Source organism: Euleptes europaea, chromosome 13, assembly GCF_029931775.1.
Source record: "Euleptes europaea isolate rEulEur1 chromosome 13, rEulEur1.hap1, whole genome shotgun sequence".
Taxonomy (NCBI): Eukaryota; Metazoa; Chordata; class Lepidosauria; order Squamata; family Sphaerodactylidae; genus Euleptes; species Euleptes europaea.
The window spans coordinates 63,380,384-63,402,140 of NC_079324.1; the positions used below are offsets into that span (position 1 = coordinate 63,380,384).

Genomic DNA, 21,757 nt, shown 5'->3' on the forward strand with positions numbered 1-21,757 from the left:
TGCCAGCTGCATTGTGAAATGTCTGGCATTGCTCTGAAACACATTTGAAGTTGCATAAAACCCACTTTTTAATGTTCCTTAAAAAGGCCTTCTTGATTAGAGTCTGGAGCAATTCATTTTCCCCTAGCTGTTTATTTTCCATTAATACTTTAAAAAAAAAATGTGCCCCATGTAATTTGCAAGCAAACCCAGTTTCAGGACGGGCAGAATGAAGCCTAGTCGGTAGGGTTGCCAACCTCCAGGCAGCTTTGGTAATTGGACTCCATGGCATTGGTCCCTCCCCTCCCCAAAGCCCACCCTCCTCAGGCTCCGCCCCCAAACCCTCCCGCTGGTGGCAAAGAGGGACCTGGCAATCCTACCAGTCCGGGACAAAGCAGGCCTTGACAGGATCAGAGCAGAAGCCTACGGAAGACAAGCAGAAGCCAAGAAAGTCCCAGCCAGGAAGTTCCTCTTGGGGAAACTTGCGTGAGTGACCTCTTCCTACAGTGGAAGCCCTGCCTTTGGGTTCAGAAGCCAGCAGGGGAGGCCAGGATGCCGAGACCACAGCAGGAGGTGATGCAAGAAAGAGAGCAGATGGAAGAGGGGGCTGGGCACACCAAGCTAGGCTGAAGGAGGCATTTATTTGTATTTTATTAAATTTATATCCTGGTCAAGCTGGGCTTTTTGAAGACAAAAAGGAGACAGAGGGCTAGATTCCGTACCAGCAAGCGACTAGGGATTGCAGGGTTCATCTCGCACCCCCCACCGACACAGCAGAACATTCTTCCCACTAGCTCGATAGGACAGATACTTATCCATCACATCTCCCTTCCTGGAGTGCATCCAAGGTAGGCAGCCCTGGCAAGGGAGAAGGAAGGTTTCAACAGAGGATTCCCCATCAAGGCCACACTTCCTGAGCTCTGCCTGCTTGACAGGCTTCCCCAGCATGAGAGGGAGGAGTTGCTTTTTACACCCCGCTTTTCTCTACCAAAAGAAGAGTTGGTTTTTATATGCCAACTTTCTCTACCCCTTAAGGAAGAATCAACTGGCTTACGATCACCTTCCCTTCCCCTCCCCACAATAGACATCCTGTGAGGCAGGTGAGGCTGAGAGAGCTGTGAATAGCCCAAGGTCACCCAGCTGGCTTCATGTGTAGGAGCAGGGAAACAAATCCAGTTTACCAGATTAGACTCCGTTAATCATGTGGAGGAGCGGGGAATCAAACCCGGTTCTCCAGATGAGACTCCACCACTCCAAACCACTACACCACGCTGGCTCTCTAGTTGGTTACAATCACTCCCCACCACCACAAACAGGCACCTTGTGAGGTAGGTGGGGCTGAGAGAGTTCAGAGAGAACTGTGACTGGCCCAAGGTCACCCAGCAGACTTCATGTGGAGGAGCAGGGAAGCCAACCCAGTTCACCAGATTAGGGTCCACCACTCTGAAACACTACACCACGCTGGCATGGGCCATGCTGGAGACCTAAAAGGTCCTGCTAAGGCCCACAAGGCCTGATGGTTGGCACGTGTGCTATCAAGCATCCAGCAATGAGGAAGGCAGTTTAAAAAATGGGCCCAGGAATTATGTGCGCCATCCATCCCAGGTCTACAGAGGGAGTAGCAAGATGGCATCCTGAACAGAGGCTGCGGACACAGCCAGTGTGGGGTACTGGTTAGAGGGCGGGATCAGGACTGGTGAGACGGCTCAGATCCCCATAGATCAGGGCCTCTTATTCTCCCTACCTTACAGGGTTGTTGCAACAATAACATGGAGCCCAAAGGAACTATGTACACCACACCTGGGGCTCCTAAAAGGAAGGGCGAGATAAAATGTCCACAGAGGAGTGGCCTGGGCTGCATTTGGCAAAAGCTTTTCATCTGAGCAACTTCTGCCAGCGCCTTCCACAGACCACATGACCCCACACAACTCCCACTGGTCGTCTGGAGCCAGGAGTGACTCAGCCAAACAAGGAAGGTGAATACTGAGAGGTTGCTCGCTACGTTTCTACCTTTAGTGGAGACCAGCCTGTACAGCTGTCAAATCTGAGCAGCATCAGCTCCAGAGGTAATTAAAATCATTCCTTACTCCTGTTAATGACTTTTTAATAGTCAATTAGAGACTGTGCCAAAGCACATGACAATCCTTGGCTTGAAGTTGTCTTTGCTCTGCTAAGATAAACACTGGCTGTTTCTTTCCCTCTAGCAGCTTCCAGGACGAGAGCAATTCCAGGCACTAAGGAAACTCCTTACAGCCCCTGGAGACAAACTCTGACGGGTCGCCTTTAAAGGCAAAATTTGACGGGACCTGCAAGAGCCAACTCCTCATGAAATGGAACAAAGCTGACTCATCCCCAACATTTTGCAAGTCAGTTTTTAATCCAATGATTTACAAGCTAAGGAGCTAGAATACCAGTTATTTGTTCTGGCTGGGTGCGCTTTCACTTAGGTTGCATGCTCACTCACACACACACAGCATACACACTATAGGAAAACATGTGCTATACAAAGAGAGGCAACAAGAGTGAAGTGAGTGCCACGTGCTCTAAACTGGCCACGTTTTTAAAGCTGCCGTCTACACCAGTGATGGGTCCTTTCCAGGCCTTGACTGGGGTCTCCCTTCATCGCTGGGCTGCAAGTACTCTGAGACAAATGACACATGACACATTTGCTCCCTTAGCAACCAAGGCAGTATGGTGAAGCAATCAGGTGCACTCATCAGAGGCAGGGAGCCCTGCCCCCCCCCAACCTGGCCGCCAGATCCAGGGCAAATGTCCTCAAATTCAACAGCTTGTTGTAAAAAACAAGACCCTGCTTTCAGTGCTGTGTTCATAGTCCACTTCAAACCGCCGCCTGATAAATCACAAACTTTTACTTGCAAGGAGGAAGCCATTCTCTGCCCTTAGCACCAACTTTCTGCTTGGCTGCTGTTGCTTTTAAAGCTGGCCCCGGGTGTCAAAACTGGCTCCCTTGAGGCCATAACTTCTTTCCTCCCATCATCTGCAGGGTAAACGGGGTGTTTCTGCTTTTCCTTCAGGCTGCCAGTGGGCCCCAAGTGTCTAACATGAGTAAGATAATAAAGAATCTTGTGGGATGGTAGCTTGTGTAGACTCTGGGGGTTATTTGGAACGCCCGTTTGCTCAGAATACGCCTGTTTCCAAATACCAAGTGTACAACCACAGGTTCATCCCCAAAGACTGCAGACAGCAATTTGTAAAGAAAAGGGGTGTTTTCTTTTTATTCTTCTTCACGAGTAGCACGTAATACAGTACATTTTACCAAACAAAAAGTTTATAAAAAGTGCATTATGCATCCCCTACTGTGAAGGTACAATACAAAAAAAAATACTGCATATTTAAATATTTTTAAAAAACAATATTGAGAAAAACAATGATGTACCAAAAACACAGTCATCAGTAACCCAGTCAGTGGATGGCCACCAGTTGTGCCCATTTTCTTAGGTTCTGACATGGCCAGGCCACACACCGATGGGCTTGGTAATAACCTGCATGCACTGGGACGCAGCTCCATCCACTGGAAGACGTCCATCCACTTGCCACCACCTGGCTTATGATGTAACATGAGTGCCAGGATAATGCATGCAGGAATGCATACACAGTGGTGTACTTGACCTCCATAATCCTGCCACACACACCCAAGTCCTGCACTTGCTTGTCTGGGTCACGAGCACTTCCTATGTGATGCTGCAGCACATCTGTTCTGATGCGCTAAGCAGAGGTCATCCTGGGCTTGTCAGCGTCCAGAACCAGCCCACTGTTTTGAGAAGGAAAAGGTTCACCCCAGGATGCTCATGTGAGAACAGGCAATCCAGACTTGCGACACAAACATGAGGCTGTTTGAACAGCAAACATGTAAAACAGGGCTAGTTATAAAAGTGTCTGAGAAGAACACGGGCTGGAGTTAAGGTGTCTCCTTGTGCATTGTCAGGTTTGAGGCTGGGCGGTGCCTTGGCGTGGAACCCAGGCTCCCGTTTCCACCAGGTGGGGGCATAAAGGTCTTTGGCAAGCCTTGCTATTCCTCACCTGCCTCTGTCACTGCATAGATTAACCCAACGGTTGTGCAACGTCCTGGAAGAGGGAGTATTATTTTTTTTTAAAAAGGGAGCTATTTTTATTGACAGGTTTTCAAATAGCCAAAGGGACCTCAGTCAGCCATTCCAAAGGACAGTATAAGATTACAATGATATTTACAATTAGTATATGGGCTTATATTGACACCATAAAGACTCCTAGTACTAACAGGAACAGAGTAACAGCATCACTTAAATACACAGTATTTGTAAACTATTCGCAAGGCACTCAATTTAAAAAGACAGACCGACAGCCATTGCCTGGAGAAAAATAAAGCAGCTGTTTTTTTATGCATCAGTCCAAAACCGACAAGCATCTTCTGCATCTTTTTGGATTGACAAAAAAAAAATCTTTGAATTGGCAGCTGAAGGCTAGATCCTTCCATTGGCTTATAGAAAGGTGGGAGGCAGGAATTGCAATGTAGACCTGAGATACATTAAACAAAGATTTGTCTTCATTTAAACAGGAAGGGGAAAAACAAATAAACTGTCCTTTGCAAAAATAATAATAATAATAATTAAAAAACATGGCCCATGCAATCAGTTCTCAAAGAGCTCCCTGCGAACAGCTACCACAAGGGGAGAAATATGACAACAGGAACGCTTGTTATATCAGCCAAGTCTGTCAGTACTGAAGGATAAAAGGTTGCACATCGTATCATTAAAATTCAACGGGCCTGGCCTCAAGAGGAGGGTCGTTTCTGGACTTCTTCTTAACAGCAACAGTGCATACGTAACAAGCACCATGGCAGAGGTAGAGGAGAACTGAACTCTGGACTGGGAGGGGCTTCGTGCGCAGCGTAAAGGTGTGTTGCCAAAGGACGTGGCGCTCTGATTTCCCTTGGGCCTGCACTGTCTGGCAGACCGTCAGTGCCCTGGGGAGCAAACAACGCTGTGGGTTGAGAGCCCTGCCCCAGCCAGCGAGCGCAGCCGTCACCTCACAGCTGCACATAGAAAAGAATGATGGAGGCAGCCTGCAGTCAACAAGTTGGAGACGTTAGGGAGGGAAATTGCCACTCGAACAGCAGCTAGCTATTCAACCCAAGTTGAAAATACCAGTTTGCCCCCAGCAAGTCTGGTGGAAGCAGCACTGTGCGCCTCGCTGCTCAGTGGCTTTCTGCGTTCCTAACAAGGAAGGTTGCAGAACAATCGCCATTTGATAGGTGGCAGAATACGGGTGCCACTTCCAGCCCCTGCCACCTTTGCCACTGCTAGATTAGGGCTTGCTACAATGGACTGACTGGCTTTCCAAGGGAGGGGAACTTCAAGAAGACCACTTCCTCCTTTTGTGTACCCTGCATGGAAAAGATGGTCATAACGGAGAAATTCCACCAATGGCATCTCCTGAAGAAACTAAGTATAGTGGCAAACGCATATATAGCATTTGGGCTTATTTAGGGGCAAAACAAACAAACAAAAACACATAAATGCATTTAATGCTATAAGAGCCTCGAACCCGGAAAAAATTGTCTACAGTACTTGAACATGCCAGGCACAGGGGAGCTATGCGCAATTACCCATCCCCTTCCCCAAATTAAGGAAGCCAGAGGCAAGGGGATGCATGTCAACGGGTTCACTGTGCACCGGACTCACCAGCCAGCAGATACACAGAGGAGTCACCCAGAAACAAGGATGCCTTCAGTCATAAGGAGACAACATCTGCAAGGATTTTCAAGTTCCAGATGAAATACGCCAAGTACAGCTCGGGGGGGGGGGGGAATGCTGAAACCCATGAAGAATTTTTAAGCAAGGAGAACAGAAGGGTTTCCACATGCAGTGATGAGAAATCACCTCCACAGATAAAAGTAAATTGCACATAAAATACTTTCCTGAAGTCAGTCACCCAGGCGCATGACGAAACACCCACAGGTAGCGAATTTAAGCCTTGATGGAGGCATAAGAACTTCAGAGCTCCCTACCTTAAATGTCATAGCAACATCAAATTAAAGCAGGAGGGACAACTAAAATTTGGCATGAAGTACAGTACTTTGACTTTTTGTGCTTACCGAACGGGTCCAGAGGAAGGGTATTAAACTACAGGAGTTTTTGCATTGAACATCTGTCCCGTTTGGAAATCTGGGGGGCAGCCACAAACATACATTATTCCACGTCTGTTCTGCATTTGGACAGGAAGACAAAGGCCTGTATCTGACCCCCCCATGCACAGAACACGAGAGTTTTCCTCCCCACTCCCGCAGCCTCTTCAGGCCCCTGAAAGGATAATTCCTGGGGTTGTAGGACCCACACAGAAGGACATGACCATACGGGTGGGGGAACTGGAGGGTGGAGGAACGAGGGGGTTAAATTGCTCCTCCACCTTCCGCTGCAAGCACAGCTCCACCGAAGGCGGGGCGAACTTTCCTCCCTTTGCCCCTCCTCATTCCAGCCTTTCAACCTCAGTGGGTCCCTCAACCTCAGGAATGATTCTTCCGGGGGTCGGAAGTGACTGCCAGGAGGAGCGTGGGAAGCCTCTGTGCGGCTGGCTGAATACAAGCCAGACTTTGCAAGAATTTGCCACATGTCTTCTGTGTCCCAGCTATGGACGCTCAGGCAAGGAACAAGATTTTTGGCTTATGGTGTGTGGAAAAGGTTCTACCAGTTGGCTCCTTGTCCGACTTGCCATTTCATCTTGTTAGGTTTGCTTTCTTTACTCACCCCAAAAGAGGAAGGAGTCTCAAAATCTGTGCCCAATGCTTCACTCTGGTGGGTTTCACTGAGCATGGGATGATGTAAACCCTGAGGAGAATTTCTGAGCTCCCCCTAGATCTGCAGCAAGCGCTTGCCCCATGCTGAGAAGGCAGAGGGGCCCTGCGCTCCCGCTACCTGCCTTGCCTGCTCCACTGACTCAAACGGAAGCTCCACCATTGACTTGTAAGATAAATAAGGGATCCTGGTTTGCAGAAGCAAGTACAGGTGTGTCACAGGGCCTTGAGTGGGGATACTGTGATCCCCCCCACAAACCTGGCCCTGTAATATTTTGTAGCTGGCTTGAACATCTGCAGTTCTAAACAAACACGACTGATGGGAGGCAGCAGGGCCTTTGGCTGCCAGTCCAGGGCCAGGCAACATCCCCTTGGACTCTGCATTGGTCACCAGGATTTGGCCTGGGCCAAAGAGTATTCTGTGGATGACACTGCCCTAGATATTTCCTCCCTTCCTCCCCCCCTCCCCCCACCCAAATTAGCAGTATAAAGTCTCCAAGTCCCCTTTACTGCTCATGTTTGTGTCTGACCTGGGACTGCAGACTGGCTACTTGGTCTGCACAGTTTGCATCATGAGAAGGCCCAGGGATCCCCGATTGGTCTTTCTCTCCTCAGCTGGGTCCAAGGAAGTCTAGGAGAGTTCAGACTGGAAGCAGACAGGATCCAAAACCAACAGGGCTTTGTAGCACACCAAACATTGTTCAGAGGACCCCGAATGACCTCAGAGAAACTAAGTTGCGCCTTGGTTTTCAGCCCCAGTTCAGCCAAGATCCTCTCTGCTTGATCAGCAGGACAAGAGCTTCAAGTAACTTCTCCCCTGTTGTACAGCACACACCCAAGGAAAGCGCCAACATGTACAGCTCTTCCTGTCACCTTCCCCTTGGCATCTTGGCATTCCCCACCCCCACAAAAAAAGACAGCACCACCCAACCCACACCGAAGATGCTGCACAAAAGATCCATTGAGAAACAGCTCGAGCTTGGCATCAACCACAATCCTATCCTGAGACAACCTACAGCTCTTCTGCCTGCAAATCAAAGAATGCACAACAATTAACACAGAAATGGAGGAAACCCCAGTCCTCCACCAACCATCCCCTCCCATTTTCATATGTGGACAAACAGGAGAAACCTTTGCAGTTACCTCATATTAACACTTTTGAGAACCAACTTGTGATATCAGCAACCATTTGAGCAACTAGTGCCTTCGTGCTCAAAAGTGCTACAACTGGAATCCAACTCCACAGACCTGCACAAGGGTCTGTGGTCACCACCCCATCCGTCTTACCGGAGCAGCTGAAATTGCCCCAGCCATATCCCATCCCTCTGTTTCCACATCAGCAAGGAGCCACATGACAGAAGCAACTCAACAACTGCTCTACAGAGTCAAGGAAAACCACTGGTTTAAAAGCCATCAGACAAGCTGTTGATGCTGGGCACGCTGCAGGTGAGCCTCAGGCATTTGGGGGCCTTACACATGGTCATTCCAAGCATGACTGGCAGGTGACCATTTTTTAAAAGTTATTCATTTCAGCGCAAGATTTATTTTTAAAAAAGTAATCCCACTATCTACATATAAATACTCAAAGAACGGAGGTAGCATTTCACCTTGCCCTCTTAGGCTTTTTATCCAAAGGGCCTCTTTAAAAAACTGCCAGACGTATGCGGCCAGGAAGCCCCTGCAATTCTGGTAAACAAGCAGACTTTCAGCATCTGTGGAGGGACTCCTCCGCTCTTGACTCACAGGAGGCCACATTCACACCCAAAAGCACCCTCTGAGCCTTTTCTTTGGGCTGGACACCCTCGTCAGAGATCTTCGTCAGAGATCCCCTTTCCAACCCTCGCTTACGAGTACCACTGGCAGGGGAGAACAAAGCTGCCGAGCTTTCTCCTCTTATGATAAAACTGCCTTTCGTACAGACTAATATAGGAGTAACAGGATTTTAAAACAATTACAAATGTGTCAGCTTTTCCCCTCCCAAAGCGTGCTCTTCAACTTCCCCACAATGGATTTCCCCGGCAGCCCAGTGCCCACTTCTGCATTCTTCCAAGCGGACCGTAAGTCGCAGAGCCCGGAGGTCTCGCCCGGTCGGGCCTCCTTCCCATCCGTAAGTGCAGACGGGTCCCCTTCGCTCGTCAGGTCCTCCGAGGACAGATTCAGACTCCCCAACTTGGCCAGGGAGTTGGAGCGTTTCAAGGGAGACGAGACGGTCAGCCCTGCCAGCCGCAGCCGGGTCTCGATTTCCTGGGTCCGCTGCTTCACCAGGCCGGGCTTCCCATGCACGCTGTGAATGCTGTCGCTGCTGGAGCTCCGCGTCAGGTTGGAACTCCTGGACGAGGAGGGTGTGTAACAAATGGTCTTCAGAAAGTCTTTTGTGAAACTGCTCATGTGGTCAGCTTTGCAGAGGAGGGGCGTGGAGGTTTTCTGTGACACCCCCCCTGCAGGGAGGGTTTTCTGTAGCTTCTCAGGGTGATGTTCTGTGTCTCGAGGGGCTGCAAGCAGCAGCTCCCGAAGAGGTAGTTGACGTTGCTGAGTCACTAAGTCTGGGGTCTCTTCAGGTATGGCAGCGTTGGAGGGGTTCCCAGGACACTCCCTCACCTGCCCCGCCGTCTCCGAGGGCAGGCTCTTCAGGCGCTCCAGCTCTTTGGTGTGCTTCCGAACCAACCCTGCCTTCTGCAGCTGAATCAGCGACTCCTGATGCTGCATCAAGTAGCTGTTGCTGGTTGGTTTTTCTAAATCTTTACTGAACAGCAAGTACTTCAGGTCCTTTGTGGGTCTGACCTCTTTCCTTGGAGAAGAGTCCTCTTTCGGGACTTCGCCGAAGAGGGCATTCCTCTCACACAGAGAATTCCTCTGGCCAAGCAAGTCCCCAGCGGGTGCTTTTGATACATCTTTGGCCTTCTCCAGGGTATCAAACGGCCAACTGGCTAAAGGTTTCACGCTGTCAACATCCTGCAAGTTACTCTCGGCCAGCACTGAAGGCAAAGCACCGGTTTTAGCCCCATGGATTTCCATAGGAGGCGACTGCCGAAGCTCCTGCTCTAAAAACACAGGCGTCCCCTGGGTCAGGAACGAGGGCTGCGTGCAGACGGCGGAACTGTGGCACGGAGGAACCGAATGCAGGTCCTCACACGATTCCCCAAAGGCTTCTCCAGAGGTGCTGGGTGAGGAATACATGCAGCTGGCGCAAGATTTGTAGGAAGGTTTCACTTTGTTGAGGATTCCAAAGATGGCATCATGCTGAAAAGAAGAGAACAGGGAATTAAGAAGCCAGGCATGCAAGAGAAGGGGTGGAGGTCTACAGTGACACAGCAGCTAACTGGGAAGCTCCATGCTGATTTAATACATTCACAAGGCACCATTGAACACATGAAGCTGCCTTTTACTGAATCAGACCCCTGGTCCATCAAAGTCAGTTCTGTCTACTCTGACCAGCAGCAGCTCTCCAGGGTCTCAGGTAGAGGTCTTTCACATCACCTACTTGCCTAGTCCCTTTAACTGGAGATGCCAGGGATTGAACCTGGGACCTTCTGCATGCTAAGCAGATGCTCTACCACTGAGCCACAGCTCCTCTCTGTTGAACTCCATGCTGGAGTCAGAGAGGGACCTTCACACTCTGCTCGGGGTTCAAACCGCACCCCTTCCTGGGGCTCACAGAGCAGCCCTGTGCACGCTGTGCTCTGGCAGTTTCCTGATTGGAACAAAAATAGCGGCACAATTTCTTGCTCAGGCAAATGCAGCCCTAGAGATCACTTTTGGAGCTAGAAGAGATTCTGAAGTGTAAGGATGTGTCACTGGCCACCAAGATTAAGTTAGTTCATGCCATCGTATTCCCTGTTACTATGTATAGGTGTGAAAGCTGGACATTGAAGAAAGCTGATAGGAAAAAAGTAGAATCCTTTGAAATGTGGTGTTGGAGGAGAGTGTTACAGATACTGTAAAAAAAAAAAAATCAGTGGGTTATCAGTGGGTTGATCAAATCAAGCCTGAACTGACCCTAGAAGCTAAAATGACTAAACTGAGGCTATCATATTTTGGTCACATTATGAGAAGACAAGAGTCACTAGAAAAGACAGCCATGCTAGGAAAAGTTAAAGGCAGCAGGAAAAGAGGAAGACCCAACAAGAGATGGACTGACTCTATAAAGGAAGCCCCGGCCCTCAGTTTGCAAGATCTGAGCAAGGCTGTCAAAGATAGGACATTTTGGAGGACTTTGATTCTTAGGGTCGCCATGATTCGGAAGCGTCTTGACGGCACTTAACACACGTATTAATTGGTATTTATTTGATTCTATTAGTGTATTATTCACTATTTGCTTATTACAGGGGGGCATTATTGAGATATTATATGTTGGAACGACTTTTAAGGACTCCAACGCAGGTCTAAGCAGGAAGCCTGGGAGAGGGCGCCACCTGTAGGGCACATGTAAACAAAGAGGCTAATTCCGCCCACCCAGGCTCAAAACCCCTCATGTAGGCAAGTCATGATTTCTCAGCTTCCCTGTAAAAATGGAAGAATTGTGGGCTTCCTTCACTTAATTATTGTGAGAGGGGCACTAGAAGTGCCACAGAAACGACCGGAAATGTCACACGGTACATGCTGGCCTTCCCAGAGGCTTCCGAAGCACAGATGCTAAAAACAGCCTGCCTGCAGGGGGGGTGAAACCAGCCGGCACGGAGGCATCCAGTTTCCTTTCCGGATTTCCTCCTCCCTGCTAGACAAGGCCACAGAAATGGCAAGCTGGTTTCGAGAACTCCTGATCTCAGCAGCCGGCATAGGAATAGCACCCTTTGTTACTTTTATGGTCGATTTCCTGGGCTGTAGGGGTCTGGCTGCGCCTGGACACGGAAGCTGCCCCAGCTGAGCGCTGGCTTTGGGTGGCCGGGGTGGGTGGGTATTGGGTCCAGCCTACCCCTCTCCCCCCTTCCCCACTGAAATCCTGCTTTGCTCTGTCTTAACATTGTGGGCTCTTGTACTGTGTCTCCCTTTAACATTATGGATGTTTTATTGGTTTTTATATTGATGGTATTTGTTATTGCAGTTTATTTGATAGCCTTGCTGGGAATGTCTGAGGCAGAGAGGCCGAACGTATACTTCCGAAACCGATACACAAGCTGGCAGCCGCTCTCTCTCCAGGACCTTGGGCAGAGAAAAGTCTATCCCAACACCGGAAACTTCACAAGACTCCTTCCAAGGAAAACAAGAGGGGAGATGCTGGTGTGTTAAAGGCATGTTTGGGCAATCTGGAAGTCAGACCTTCTCAAACAGGAATGCCCGAGGTAGCGTGTCTCCGTGGGTGAGCCAGAATGGAGGACCCCTCTCTAAACCGCAGTTTGCTGCACTAACTTCAGCTGGGCCCCTCACTAACCCACCCCCACTCCCACCTCAAAATCCTCAGGGCAGCTCCTCTTGCTGTTGTTGTTATTCAGGTTCTCGCAGTTCAGCCTGCTCTCCTCCTCCTGCACGGACGAGCGCCGCTTCCACCTCTCCATGGGCTTCTCCTCTCGGGGGACTTCCTCTTCCGGCATGGCAAGACTGGGCATGGCCACGTCTTTCAGGAGGCTGATCTCAGATTTCTTCTTGGCTGGTTTCTCTCCGAGGCCAGAGACCTCCACCCTCTCCTTGCCCTTCCGTTTTTCCACTGCAGGCTTGTCTGAGAAGCCCGGGAAAGGGAGGTCCGCTGCAGCATCAGCCTCCTCCAGAGGCCCGTCTCGCTCCGTATCTTCCACCTGGAAAAAGGATTCCCTGTTGCCAGGCAGAGAGTCGGAGAGGTGCCTAAAGCAGTAATGGAAGCCCACGGCTTCTTGGCTCACTCGCGGATCTGCACAGGCCGGCTGGCAGGGAGGTTCCAGGTCGACCTCGAGATTCTCCATCAGGAAGGTGCTGGGGCTGCTGGAGCCATCTGAGTTCTGGCGGAGGCGGTCATCCGACTGGTGCTTCCACAGCTTGTTATGGCGCTGCTTGCTAAGGAATAAGAAGGGAGAAGACTGCCGTTACGCAACCAAAGCCCTGCACTGTAGACAGTGAAGACACGCTCACTGGGAATCCCGAGAAGGGCCACCACCCACAGTTGTGCAGAAATCGTATTAACAGACTGGAGTCCGTGGGCATGGCGCTTTGCAGAGTGACATCAACCAAGATCAGTCTCTGCCCTGGACAGCTTACAATGCAAGGGGGGGGGGAAGGTGGCGGTAAAGTTTTAACGAGAGCAAACATCTCATTTCCCTGCTGAACGGGAATCTGTGCAGTGGAGAGGAACCGGGCAAATGCAGAGAGACAGTATCAAGTGGCAGCCGCTCAGGCAGAGACTCCTGGGGGACAAAGAGCAACCCACAGCCAAGGGAGACCAGTCCTGCAGGACCGGCCTGCCTGGGTGTTGCTCATGCTCTTGTTGGTCTGTACCCAAGAGATACGGCAGCCACTGTCTACACCTGTGACCAACAAGAGCATGAGCAACTCCTAGGCAGGCCAGTGTGGCCGGAGTACTGAGGGTTAAATTTACACACCACCAGGGAAAATGCAGAGCTTCAGAACTTCTTGTTAGAGTTCTCACTAGTTGCAAACAAAAAAAACTGTTTGATTAAGCTGAGGTTTGAAACTGACCACGCTTGCTGTGAAACTGACCAGACAAGCAGCAGCATAGTATTCCAGCTTCAAGGGAAGGGGTTGGATGAGGGGAAAGACAAGTTGTAGGGAGAAGTGAGAATGGGCATGGGAGAAAACCCCAAACTGACAAGTATGCACAGGGCCAGCCTTCCATTTGGGGTGAGACAGACATTAAACTCAGTGTAAAACAGCATCCACAAAATGCGGGGGAAATGCAAGGGGGGAGCGAGACGAATTCTAAAGGTTGGAAAATACATGCATAATGAAAACAAAGTCCCAAAGTACTCAGGGCTTGACAGCGATGGAAACAACCTGGGCCTTAGTCTCAGCTCCCCTCCCCCGCCCATCTATAACTGTCCCACAAATGAATGAAATAATATCTTGTGAAGGACTTCAGTTGCTATTAAGAGCCATGAAAAAGCTCAGACAGTGCATAGAAACTAGACCATCTGTGGTACATGCCGGCCAGTTAAACAGGGACTTGTGCCTGTCCAGAGTTTCAAAAATAAGCTCACAAGAAACAACACATCTTCTAAAGGGGATATGAGTTTTCATACAAGTCACAACTGCACGCCTACTGTCAGGCACTCTCTTGTACAAAGATTCAGATATGGAAAAGTTCAGTTTCGCTAACCAGTCTGAAACCACCCAAAAGCTAATGCATAAGACTACCTACCAAACAAATTTTCCTCTAGCATAATTCTGTAGGACTACTCTCTTTTCCTGATCACCAACATACATGTTCAGAGAAAGACTGGGTTTCCCTTGAGATGGCACAGATGCATCTGAAGGTGCTGGTGTTGCATGACAGAATGCTTCTCCATATCAAGAAATCCCTTACCCATGGAGAGGCAGCATGGCAGGGAGAAGGAATCTAACACAGCCTCTCCCCAAGGACTAGCTTTCTCTATGCCAGGAGGGATTAAAAAAAACTATCAAGGAATCTTCAAACATGAAATTTCCCATTGGTATGGTCAAGTGTTCCTGCCCTAGAAGACTGTCGCTCTGGCTATTTGGGGATGTGTGGCTCTGTTCTGGGTGCCACCGTATCAAAGGAGGAGATCATGGGCTCTGGGGCAAACCTCACCATACCTGGCATCCAAAATGCCTTCGTATTCCAAGAGCTGCCTCATGAAGCCAGCGTTCGGCCTGGCGATGCTGCGCTTCTGTTTCACGTAATTATAGGCTTTTTCCAAGGACCAGCCACATTCCTTCATGGCATAGGCGATGACCGTAGACGCAGAGCGACTGACACCCATTTTGCAATGGACCAGACACTTGGAGTGATTTTTCCTGAAGGGAAAAAGAGATTGGAGGGAATGTTGCTTTTGTTTCCGCAGCCTTCAGCATCATCCACGTGGCCTGCAAGCGTTCCTCACAGTGGGGTTTGAAGCTGCTTCTTCTGGCTGACCAAGCACAAGCAGCGAGGAGGACTGAAGCCCTCCTGAGGTACAGCGGCACCCGGGTGCAAACTCTGCCTCCAAAGTGCACACTGCAGGGGCTTTGGGAAGACCGGTCACTCTCTGCCCCCTTCTCTGGAAAACAAGCTCACTTCACAGGGCAGGCATGAGGATGAAATAAGGAGAGAGTTGCAGAGCACGTCAACCATGCTAATTCTGTGGCATGTCATTCCCCTGCGAACTTCTTACCAGAGAATGCTGTGACAGCTACCAAGGATGTGGAACGCAGGACAACCAGCGGCTCTTGCCTGTTTGAAGCTCCCTGCTGTCCTCTTCCCCTCCTTTCCCCCAAGGCTCCCCTGGGGTTAGGGTTCATAGGTTCCAGCATGGCCGGTCCCCTCCTCCTCCTACCCACCAGCCACCTTCCTGCTCCCTCAGCAGCTCCCGCTACAAGCACCATCTTTAACAGACAGACCCCCTTCTCTCCATCAGCCCATCTTCCAGCTGACTCCGTTCCCTTCTCCATCCTCCAAACTCCCCCACCAGCAATTCTAGCTTGGACAACTTCCTACCCCAGGGACGTCTAACACATCTCATACACAGGGAGAACATCTTGCGATCCTTTTCTGCACAGCATGCAGCGTCTGTTGGGCCAATTCAAACTGGTAGTTTTGCTGCTAAGAATGGGAACTGTTTTTTGTGTGCATCGCTAGTAAAGCTGATTCTTTTCTACCTTTATAAACTATCCTTTTTGTAGCCTAGACAACTGATTTTAGAACTGCCTCTTCCAAGATAACACTTCCAACCAAACAAGCTTAAAGACCCCATACACGGGTTAGGCAGGCACTTGTGGAGGTGCACACCTGCGTAGTCCCTTGTTCTGAGCTAACTGGGGTGACAGCTGCTGCCATCTGGCCCTTCTTGCAGCCTTTGTGGGGCACCTGGCTGCTCACTGCTGGAGGCAGAATGCTGGGCAGGCAGCAACCAAGGTCATTGTTGTGCTTCAACTTACTTGGCTTTATTTATGAAGTGGTAGGCCTCATTCCAGTGGGCAAGGAGGTCTGTCGTTTCTTCATCGTAGACTCTTATGTTGTGGTACGCAAACAAGCCAGGGAAAAAGTTATCGATTTCCCTGGTGACATTTAAGATGTAGTCGACGCTGCAAGGATGGAAACAGATTAAAACCCTGAGCCTAAAAGTGGCATCTCTGTTCTCCCCTCCCCTCCCTGAACAAGGGCTGCCTGAACCTTATGAGAAAGCAAGGGGAAATTCTGTGTCAAGAGCAGCTCTGTACAAATCATGCCAGCTAAGACAAAGCCCCCCTCCTCATTTTGCATAATTTATTCTGCCATTTTTACTATTCTGCTTAATTTATTTTAAATCATGGAGAAGAGTCAGAAGTACACACTGTCCGCCCCCCCCCACACACACACACATTAAACCTTCTTCAGCCACCCTTTGGGTTCTGAGATTTAGATAGGCATTGACCGCTCACTTTCAAGCGTAAGGGCTAAACACATGCCCGGAGTTCTGACATGAAAACAGAGATCCTCAGCACTGTGTTCAGTGTGTTTGGGGCCGTTGCTCCCTTTAATTTGTGTTCTTGAGAAATTCTCCATTGAACAGGAGAAACAGCACAGAAAGACCCTGTAGGAGTTGTGAAGAGTGGGTTATTTCAATGCCGTCCAGTGCAGGAGAAGTTCCTAGAGGACCTTTCCCAAGATTCCTCATTGGCTGGATAAAACCCACACACAATGGCCCTGAAAATCCGCCAAGGAGTGTCTCAGAGAGAAGCGCTCCTTGCAAGGAGCCCCCCCCCCCCGGCTGCTCCAGGGAAGAACGACTTAAGATGTTTGGCTCACCCTACTGAAAGCAGAGGGGAATCTGTTTACACTGCATACTAAATACCACGGGACTCAGCTCCTCAAAACTGGAATTGCACCTGACCCAAAAGACCTCATCAGTAAGGCTCTGCCACCAAGAATACTTTATATTGGAGAAAAAATGTACATCCCCCCCCACTTCCTAGGTGGGTTTTGCATACAAAAATGCTGCGTCCTGTCCTTGCCCCAGGCCACACAGCTCAAAACCTGGACTCTGGCAGAGAAGTTTCCTGCTGTGTTCTGACATTTATTATTACTGTTTGAAAGTAAACCCCCAGCTTCCAAGGTTGAAGGCCTGGGTTTCGAGCAAGCTCTACCAGGGTCAGGGTGGCCAACGCCGCCCCACCCCCTCCTTGGACTTCCAAATGTAACAAGGGACAAAGCTTGGGTGACAGGTGTAGGATGGGGAACTGCAGCAACGCACCACATCCCCCGGAACTGCCATATTATGGCCAAAGAAGACAAACCCGTTCAATATCTCTTTTACACCACCGAACGACAAGTCTGCTGCCCTGCCCTGTTCCCTTGGCCCACGCCAAGCTAGACCCCTTCCTTCCTCACTACGTTCCCGGCCCTTGTCAAAATACAGCCAACCCCCAAAACTGTCTGAACAGAACCACTGATGCAAATGATGTTAAAAAGCCAAATTTGGACTCTCCATGCCGAGGTCAGATTCTCGAGGCAAAGCCGCCCAGTGAACACCTGGCGCTGCTAGCTTCCAGCCCGATGCTCCAAAGCGAGGGCTAGCAAACATGCATCTCAAACAGGGATAAGCACCGGTCCCCAGTCTTTCAGAGCTGTCCTGAAACTTCAACTGCCAGCTGAGCTCAGCATCATGAAACTGCCAGCTGAGCTCAGCACTGACACTGTGTGCTTCCCAAGAGACCAGCACCAAAGCCATACACATCTGGAACTGGGGATTTTTTACAGCTGCTGCTGCTGTAAGCATTGCCAGCTGCACTCGGGTACTGAAGCCATGGTACTCACCCAGAGCCCCGGAGTTCCTCCAGGTTGGAGGCATTCCATTCAGAACCCTGCAAGAATCACAACAGTCAGGACACACAGGCAAGCAGAGCTCGGAGGATGTACAAGGCAACAAACACCCTCCCAAAACCGGGTATGCTCGCTCTGCTGCTTACCAAGTATAGATGATCAAAAATGAGGGAGGGTTTATCCATCTGCCCTAGGATCAGCAGCATCTCGTTGTCAATAAATTCCTTGAATTCTTTCAGATTGCAGCTCATCTGCTTCTCCAGCTCATTCCGTATCTGCAAAAAGGGCAAAGTGAAGGGAGAAATGACTCGACGCATCTGTGCGCATGGAAGCTCACTGTGTGATTTTGGGCCACTCACACGCTCTCAGCCTAACCTACCTCACAGGGTTGTTGTGAAGATAAAATGGAAGAAAGCTCTAAGTCACTTTGGATCCCCATTTGGGAGAAAAGTGGGGTATAAATGATGTAAACAAACAAATAAAATGAAAAAGACAAGTGTCCCCTAGCTATGTACCTGAATCTTTGTCCCTTAGCCCTAGCTAAGATTGAGGACAGTGAAGGAAACTTTCCCTGTTTCTTTCCTTTCTTTCCTCTCTCTGGTGTCACCGCTTTTTGCTCACCAGGCCCAACAGGGTCTCCCAGGAAGCCCCTCCCCGTGGCAATCCCAGGCAGCTGACTCCACCTGATGATAACAAAGACTGCCCCACTGCAGCACCACTGGAGAAAGAAGTTACAGGACACCAGAAGCTTGAGAGGTCGCTTGAAGCTGCTTCTAGTCAGGCTGGGAAACCTGGGGTGAGGTAGACAGAAGAAGAAGGTCTCCAGTCAGACACTTGGCCAGCCCAGCTCAGTACTGCCTTCTCTGGCCAGCATTTGCTCTCCAAGGTGATGGCAAGAGAGCTTGCTCTCTCCCAACACCTGCTTCTCAAGAGCCTACTACTGGAACTTGAGCCCAGGACCTTCTGCAGAGACTACCCGTAGCCCCTCTCAAGGAGGAAATGTCTGAGATTTATTCAGTATTCACTTCCCAGGCAATGCAGCATGATGCCACAAAACAGACGAATGGCAAGCTTTGCTTACTTCTTTGGAGGTCACATTTTCCAGGTCTTTGCTCATCATGATACTCCGGAGTTTGGCCTTGATGAGGCGTTCTGCCCGCTCCCTCTCAGTTGGCCTGAAAAAGGAAGAGGCAGACAGGAGTTGCTGAGCCAAGAAATCAGAACAGCTGTGAATCCTCGGGTCCAGCTCCTAGTGAAGAGCTTGCAGCATTTACCCACTCAGCTTCTACATAACAGACAAGTTACTGGTGCTCGTGATTGTGAAGGAAAGCTTCATAGTGCTGGTTCTTTCTCTCTGCTGAGGGTTCCGGCAGTCTGGATGGTGCAGCCCTCTGGCCAGGAGGAGGGCGTTTTTACAGCACGCCGTCTTGTCCATCCCTGATTCTGCATCCCTCTCTCTTTGCCCCTAATCAGTTAAATCCTATCAAAGGCCTGCAAGGTGTAATTTGCCTTGAGTCCAAGTGAGAAAGGTGGACTGTAAATAAAATAAAAATAAATCATAGAATCACAGAATCATAGAGTTGGAAGGGACCACCAGAGTCATCTAGTCCAACCCCCTGCACAATGCATATAATCATAATCACAACTACCTCCCCACACACACACACAGCGACCCCTACTCCATGCCCAGAAGATGGCCAAGGTGCCCTCCCTCTCATCATCTGTTTAAGGTCATAGAATCAGCATTGCTGACAGATGGCCATCTAGCCTCTGCTTCAAAACCTCCAGGGAAGGAGAGCTTACCACCTCTTAAGGAAGCCTGTTCTGCTGAGGAACCGCTCTAACTGTTAGAAAATTCTTCCTAGTATCTAGACTGTCTCTAAGGTGCCGCTGGACTCGAATCTGGCTCTTCTACTGCAGTCCAACTTGGCTACCTTCTGAAACCCTCGTTCTCCAGAGACTCTCCCGTAGAAAACTCTCAGCTTGAAATTAAACAGGGAATACCTACTTGTCCACATATAAGGCTGGCGAGTCAGGGCGGGTCGACTCCAGGTCCTGCATGGCATTCCACTCGTTGATGCAGCTCTGTTCGGAGGCGATGCAGCTCTCGTAGTAGGTGGCCCAGACGAGTGCCATCCCGCCCGGGAAGTAGTTGTGCCGCCGAGCAACCTCGCAGGCCTTGTGGAGGATCTGCAGGGCAGACCTGCAAGGGCAGAAACCCAGAATGAAAACCTTGGCCGGGGGAGGGGGGGGTCAAGTACCTGCAGCAGTAGGAACAGGGTGTCAGGCCTGCTCTTCGCTGAGACAGCCGGACTGTGTGTGTGTTATGATTCCTCCAGGTGCGGTCCCAAGGCCAAGCCTGGTAACTGCCAAATTCCTTTCCTCTGTGAGAACCGCTCTCGTAAGGGGGGGGGGGTTGCCTTCACTATCTGATATGACCAATGCTCTTCCATATAGGCCTTAGCCGTGCCTTTAGTTCTCATTCGTGCCAATTTACCTGTTAGCTCTGTTTACCTGTAGGTTTTCTAATAAATCAACTCTCTTTTGGACTCCTCGTCTGTGGATGTTGTTTGTGGGATTACCACTGGGACAAGTGCTCACATTTTGGCACGAATCACTTCTCTATTTTTTACCTGCCTGGCTGGAGCCCTGGAGGGTTCACCGGGGTCTCGGATTGGAGCAGGGAACATGCTCTCCGAGTGAATTGCCTGTGGCTGGAGCCCCAGAGGGTTCGCCTAGGTTCCGGGTGGGAGTAGAGATAGCTCCCCGGGTAGAGGGTTTCTGGCCGAAACCCCTCCGTTGGAACCGTCGGACGAGTACCCCGATGACCCTTCTCTGCTGAATGACATTCTTGCTGAGGTGCTGCGGACGGATGCGGAGATCAATCGCCTAATTGTACTCATTCGAGTTCAGTGGCGTCGCCTGGCTGACACGACGCCCTGGACGACCCCCGACACAGATCAAAGTGCCCAGCACGACCTCCAAACACTGGACAGTTTGGTGGAAGACGTTCGACTGGCGCAGGAGGATTTAGCAGCCTTGACCCGTTTGTTAGCGGGGTTAACTGTACATGAGGAGCAACAGGAGCCGGCAGCGGCTCCGCCCCGCTCCGCCCCGATCCATGGCGGGAACACGGGCGGAAGAGATCCCGATCCCAACCGCTCCTGATCCCAACTTGTGCTTGAAGGAAGCACGGGATGTAGCGGCCCAGACGGCCTTACTGTTTGTAGGACTGACCTCAGCCACGGTGGCTGAACTCACGAAGCGTTTAACCCCCGAGTTTGGAGCAGACGCTCCTGCTCTGGCAGTTCGGGTTCAACCGTTATTGGACCTAAAAGATTCCTCTGAACTCCTTCTGCTTCTGGAGCAAGAAGCCCTCCCGATCATCACCACGGCGATTGCTGCCAAGCTCGAGGCCGACCAAGTGCTCGCTGACCGAAAGCGAGCCGAAGAACAGATGCGGGCAGCGGATGCGGCGGCAGCTCAGGCGCGGGCCGAGAAAGAAGAAGAGCAGCGTTTGGCCGCCGCTCGAGCCCGAGCGACAACGGTCACGGACGTGCGTCCTAAAGACAGCACAGGATTTGGGTTTAACCCCTCGTTTCCCCCGACTTTTGGCCCGTCTCGCAACGCACAACGTGCACGTCGGCTTGCAGGTAGCTTGATCGAGCCAGACTACTCGGATGAGGAGGACCTGTATGGTGAGGAACCCCACTGGGCTACTGATCTCCGGGTCAGCCAGTCCCGACGCACAGGGGGAACTGGGGACGAAATGCATCTCTTGCGGGGCCAGAACCGGGACTTGACTGATCGTGTGGCCCGTCTGCAAGACCAAATGGAGCAGCTGCTTCAAGAAAATGAACGTTTACAACGAGCTCAAACTCCCCCAGTCCAACCGGTGCCAACTCAGCCAACTCTGCCGGCTCCATGACCACAATTTCCACCGCTGAGGGCACCCGTTCTCCCCCCTCCGGGACAACCAGCCCAGCCGCCTCCAAGACTTCCGGCTCAACTGGTCCCAAGAGCACCGGTTTTGCCGCCCCCAGGGCAACTGCCGGTGCTACCCTCAGCGCCCCCTCTCATACAGTGGAAACAACCACGGTTAAGGG

General features: G+C 50.6%; 1 protein-coding gene and 1 non-coding gene across 2 annotated transcripts in view; both read right to left on the bottom strand.

Moving 5' to 3' along the window:
- Positions 1 to 8,731: 8,731 nt before the first annotated feature.
- SSH1 (slingshot protein phosphatase 1) overlaps positions 8,732 to 21,757 on the bottom strand; it is a 42,264-nt gene continuing 29,238 nt past the window's right edge. Inside the window, exons 8-15 of the mRNA XM_056859113.1 lie at positions 19,660 to 19,854; positions 18,733 to 18,826; positions 17,798 to 17,926; positions 17,646 to 17,692; positions 15,788 to 15,934; positions 14,468 to 14,668; positions 12,154 to 12,733; positions 8,732 to 10,009 (exon numbers count right to left, since the gene is read on the bottom strand). Coding sequence (XP_056715091.1) covers positions 8,732 to 10,009; positions 12,154 to 12,733; positions 14,468 to 14,668; positions 15,788 to 15,934; positions 17,646 to 17,692; positions 17,798 to 17,926; positions 18,733 to 18,826; positions 19,660 to 19,854 — 2,671 coding nt within the window. The remainder of the gene's footprint in view (positions 10,010 to 12,153; positions 12,734 to 14,467; positions 14,669 to 15,787; positions 15,935 to 17,645; positions 17,693 to 17,797; positions 17,927 to 18,732; positions 18,827 to 19,659; positions 19,855 to 21,757) is intronic.
- Positions 10,269 to 10,340, bottom strand: TRNAA-AGC (transfer RNA alanine (anticodon AGC)). Its single transcript has one exon. It is a non-coding gene; the product is annotated as a tRNA-Ala (tRNA).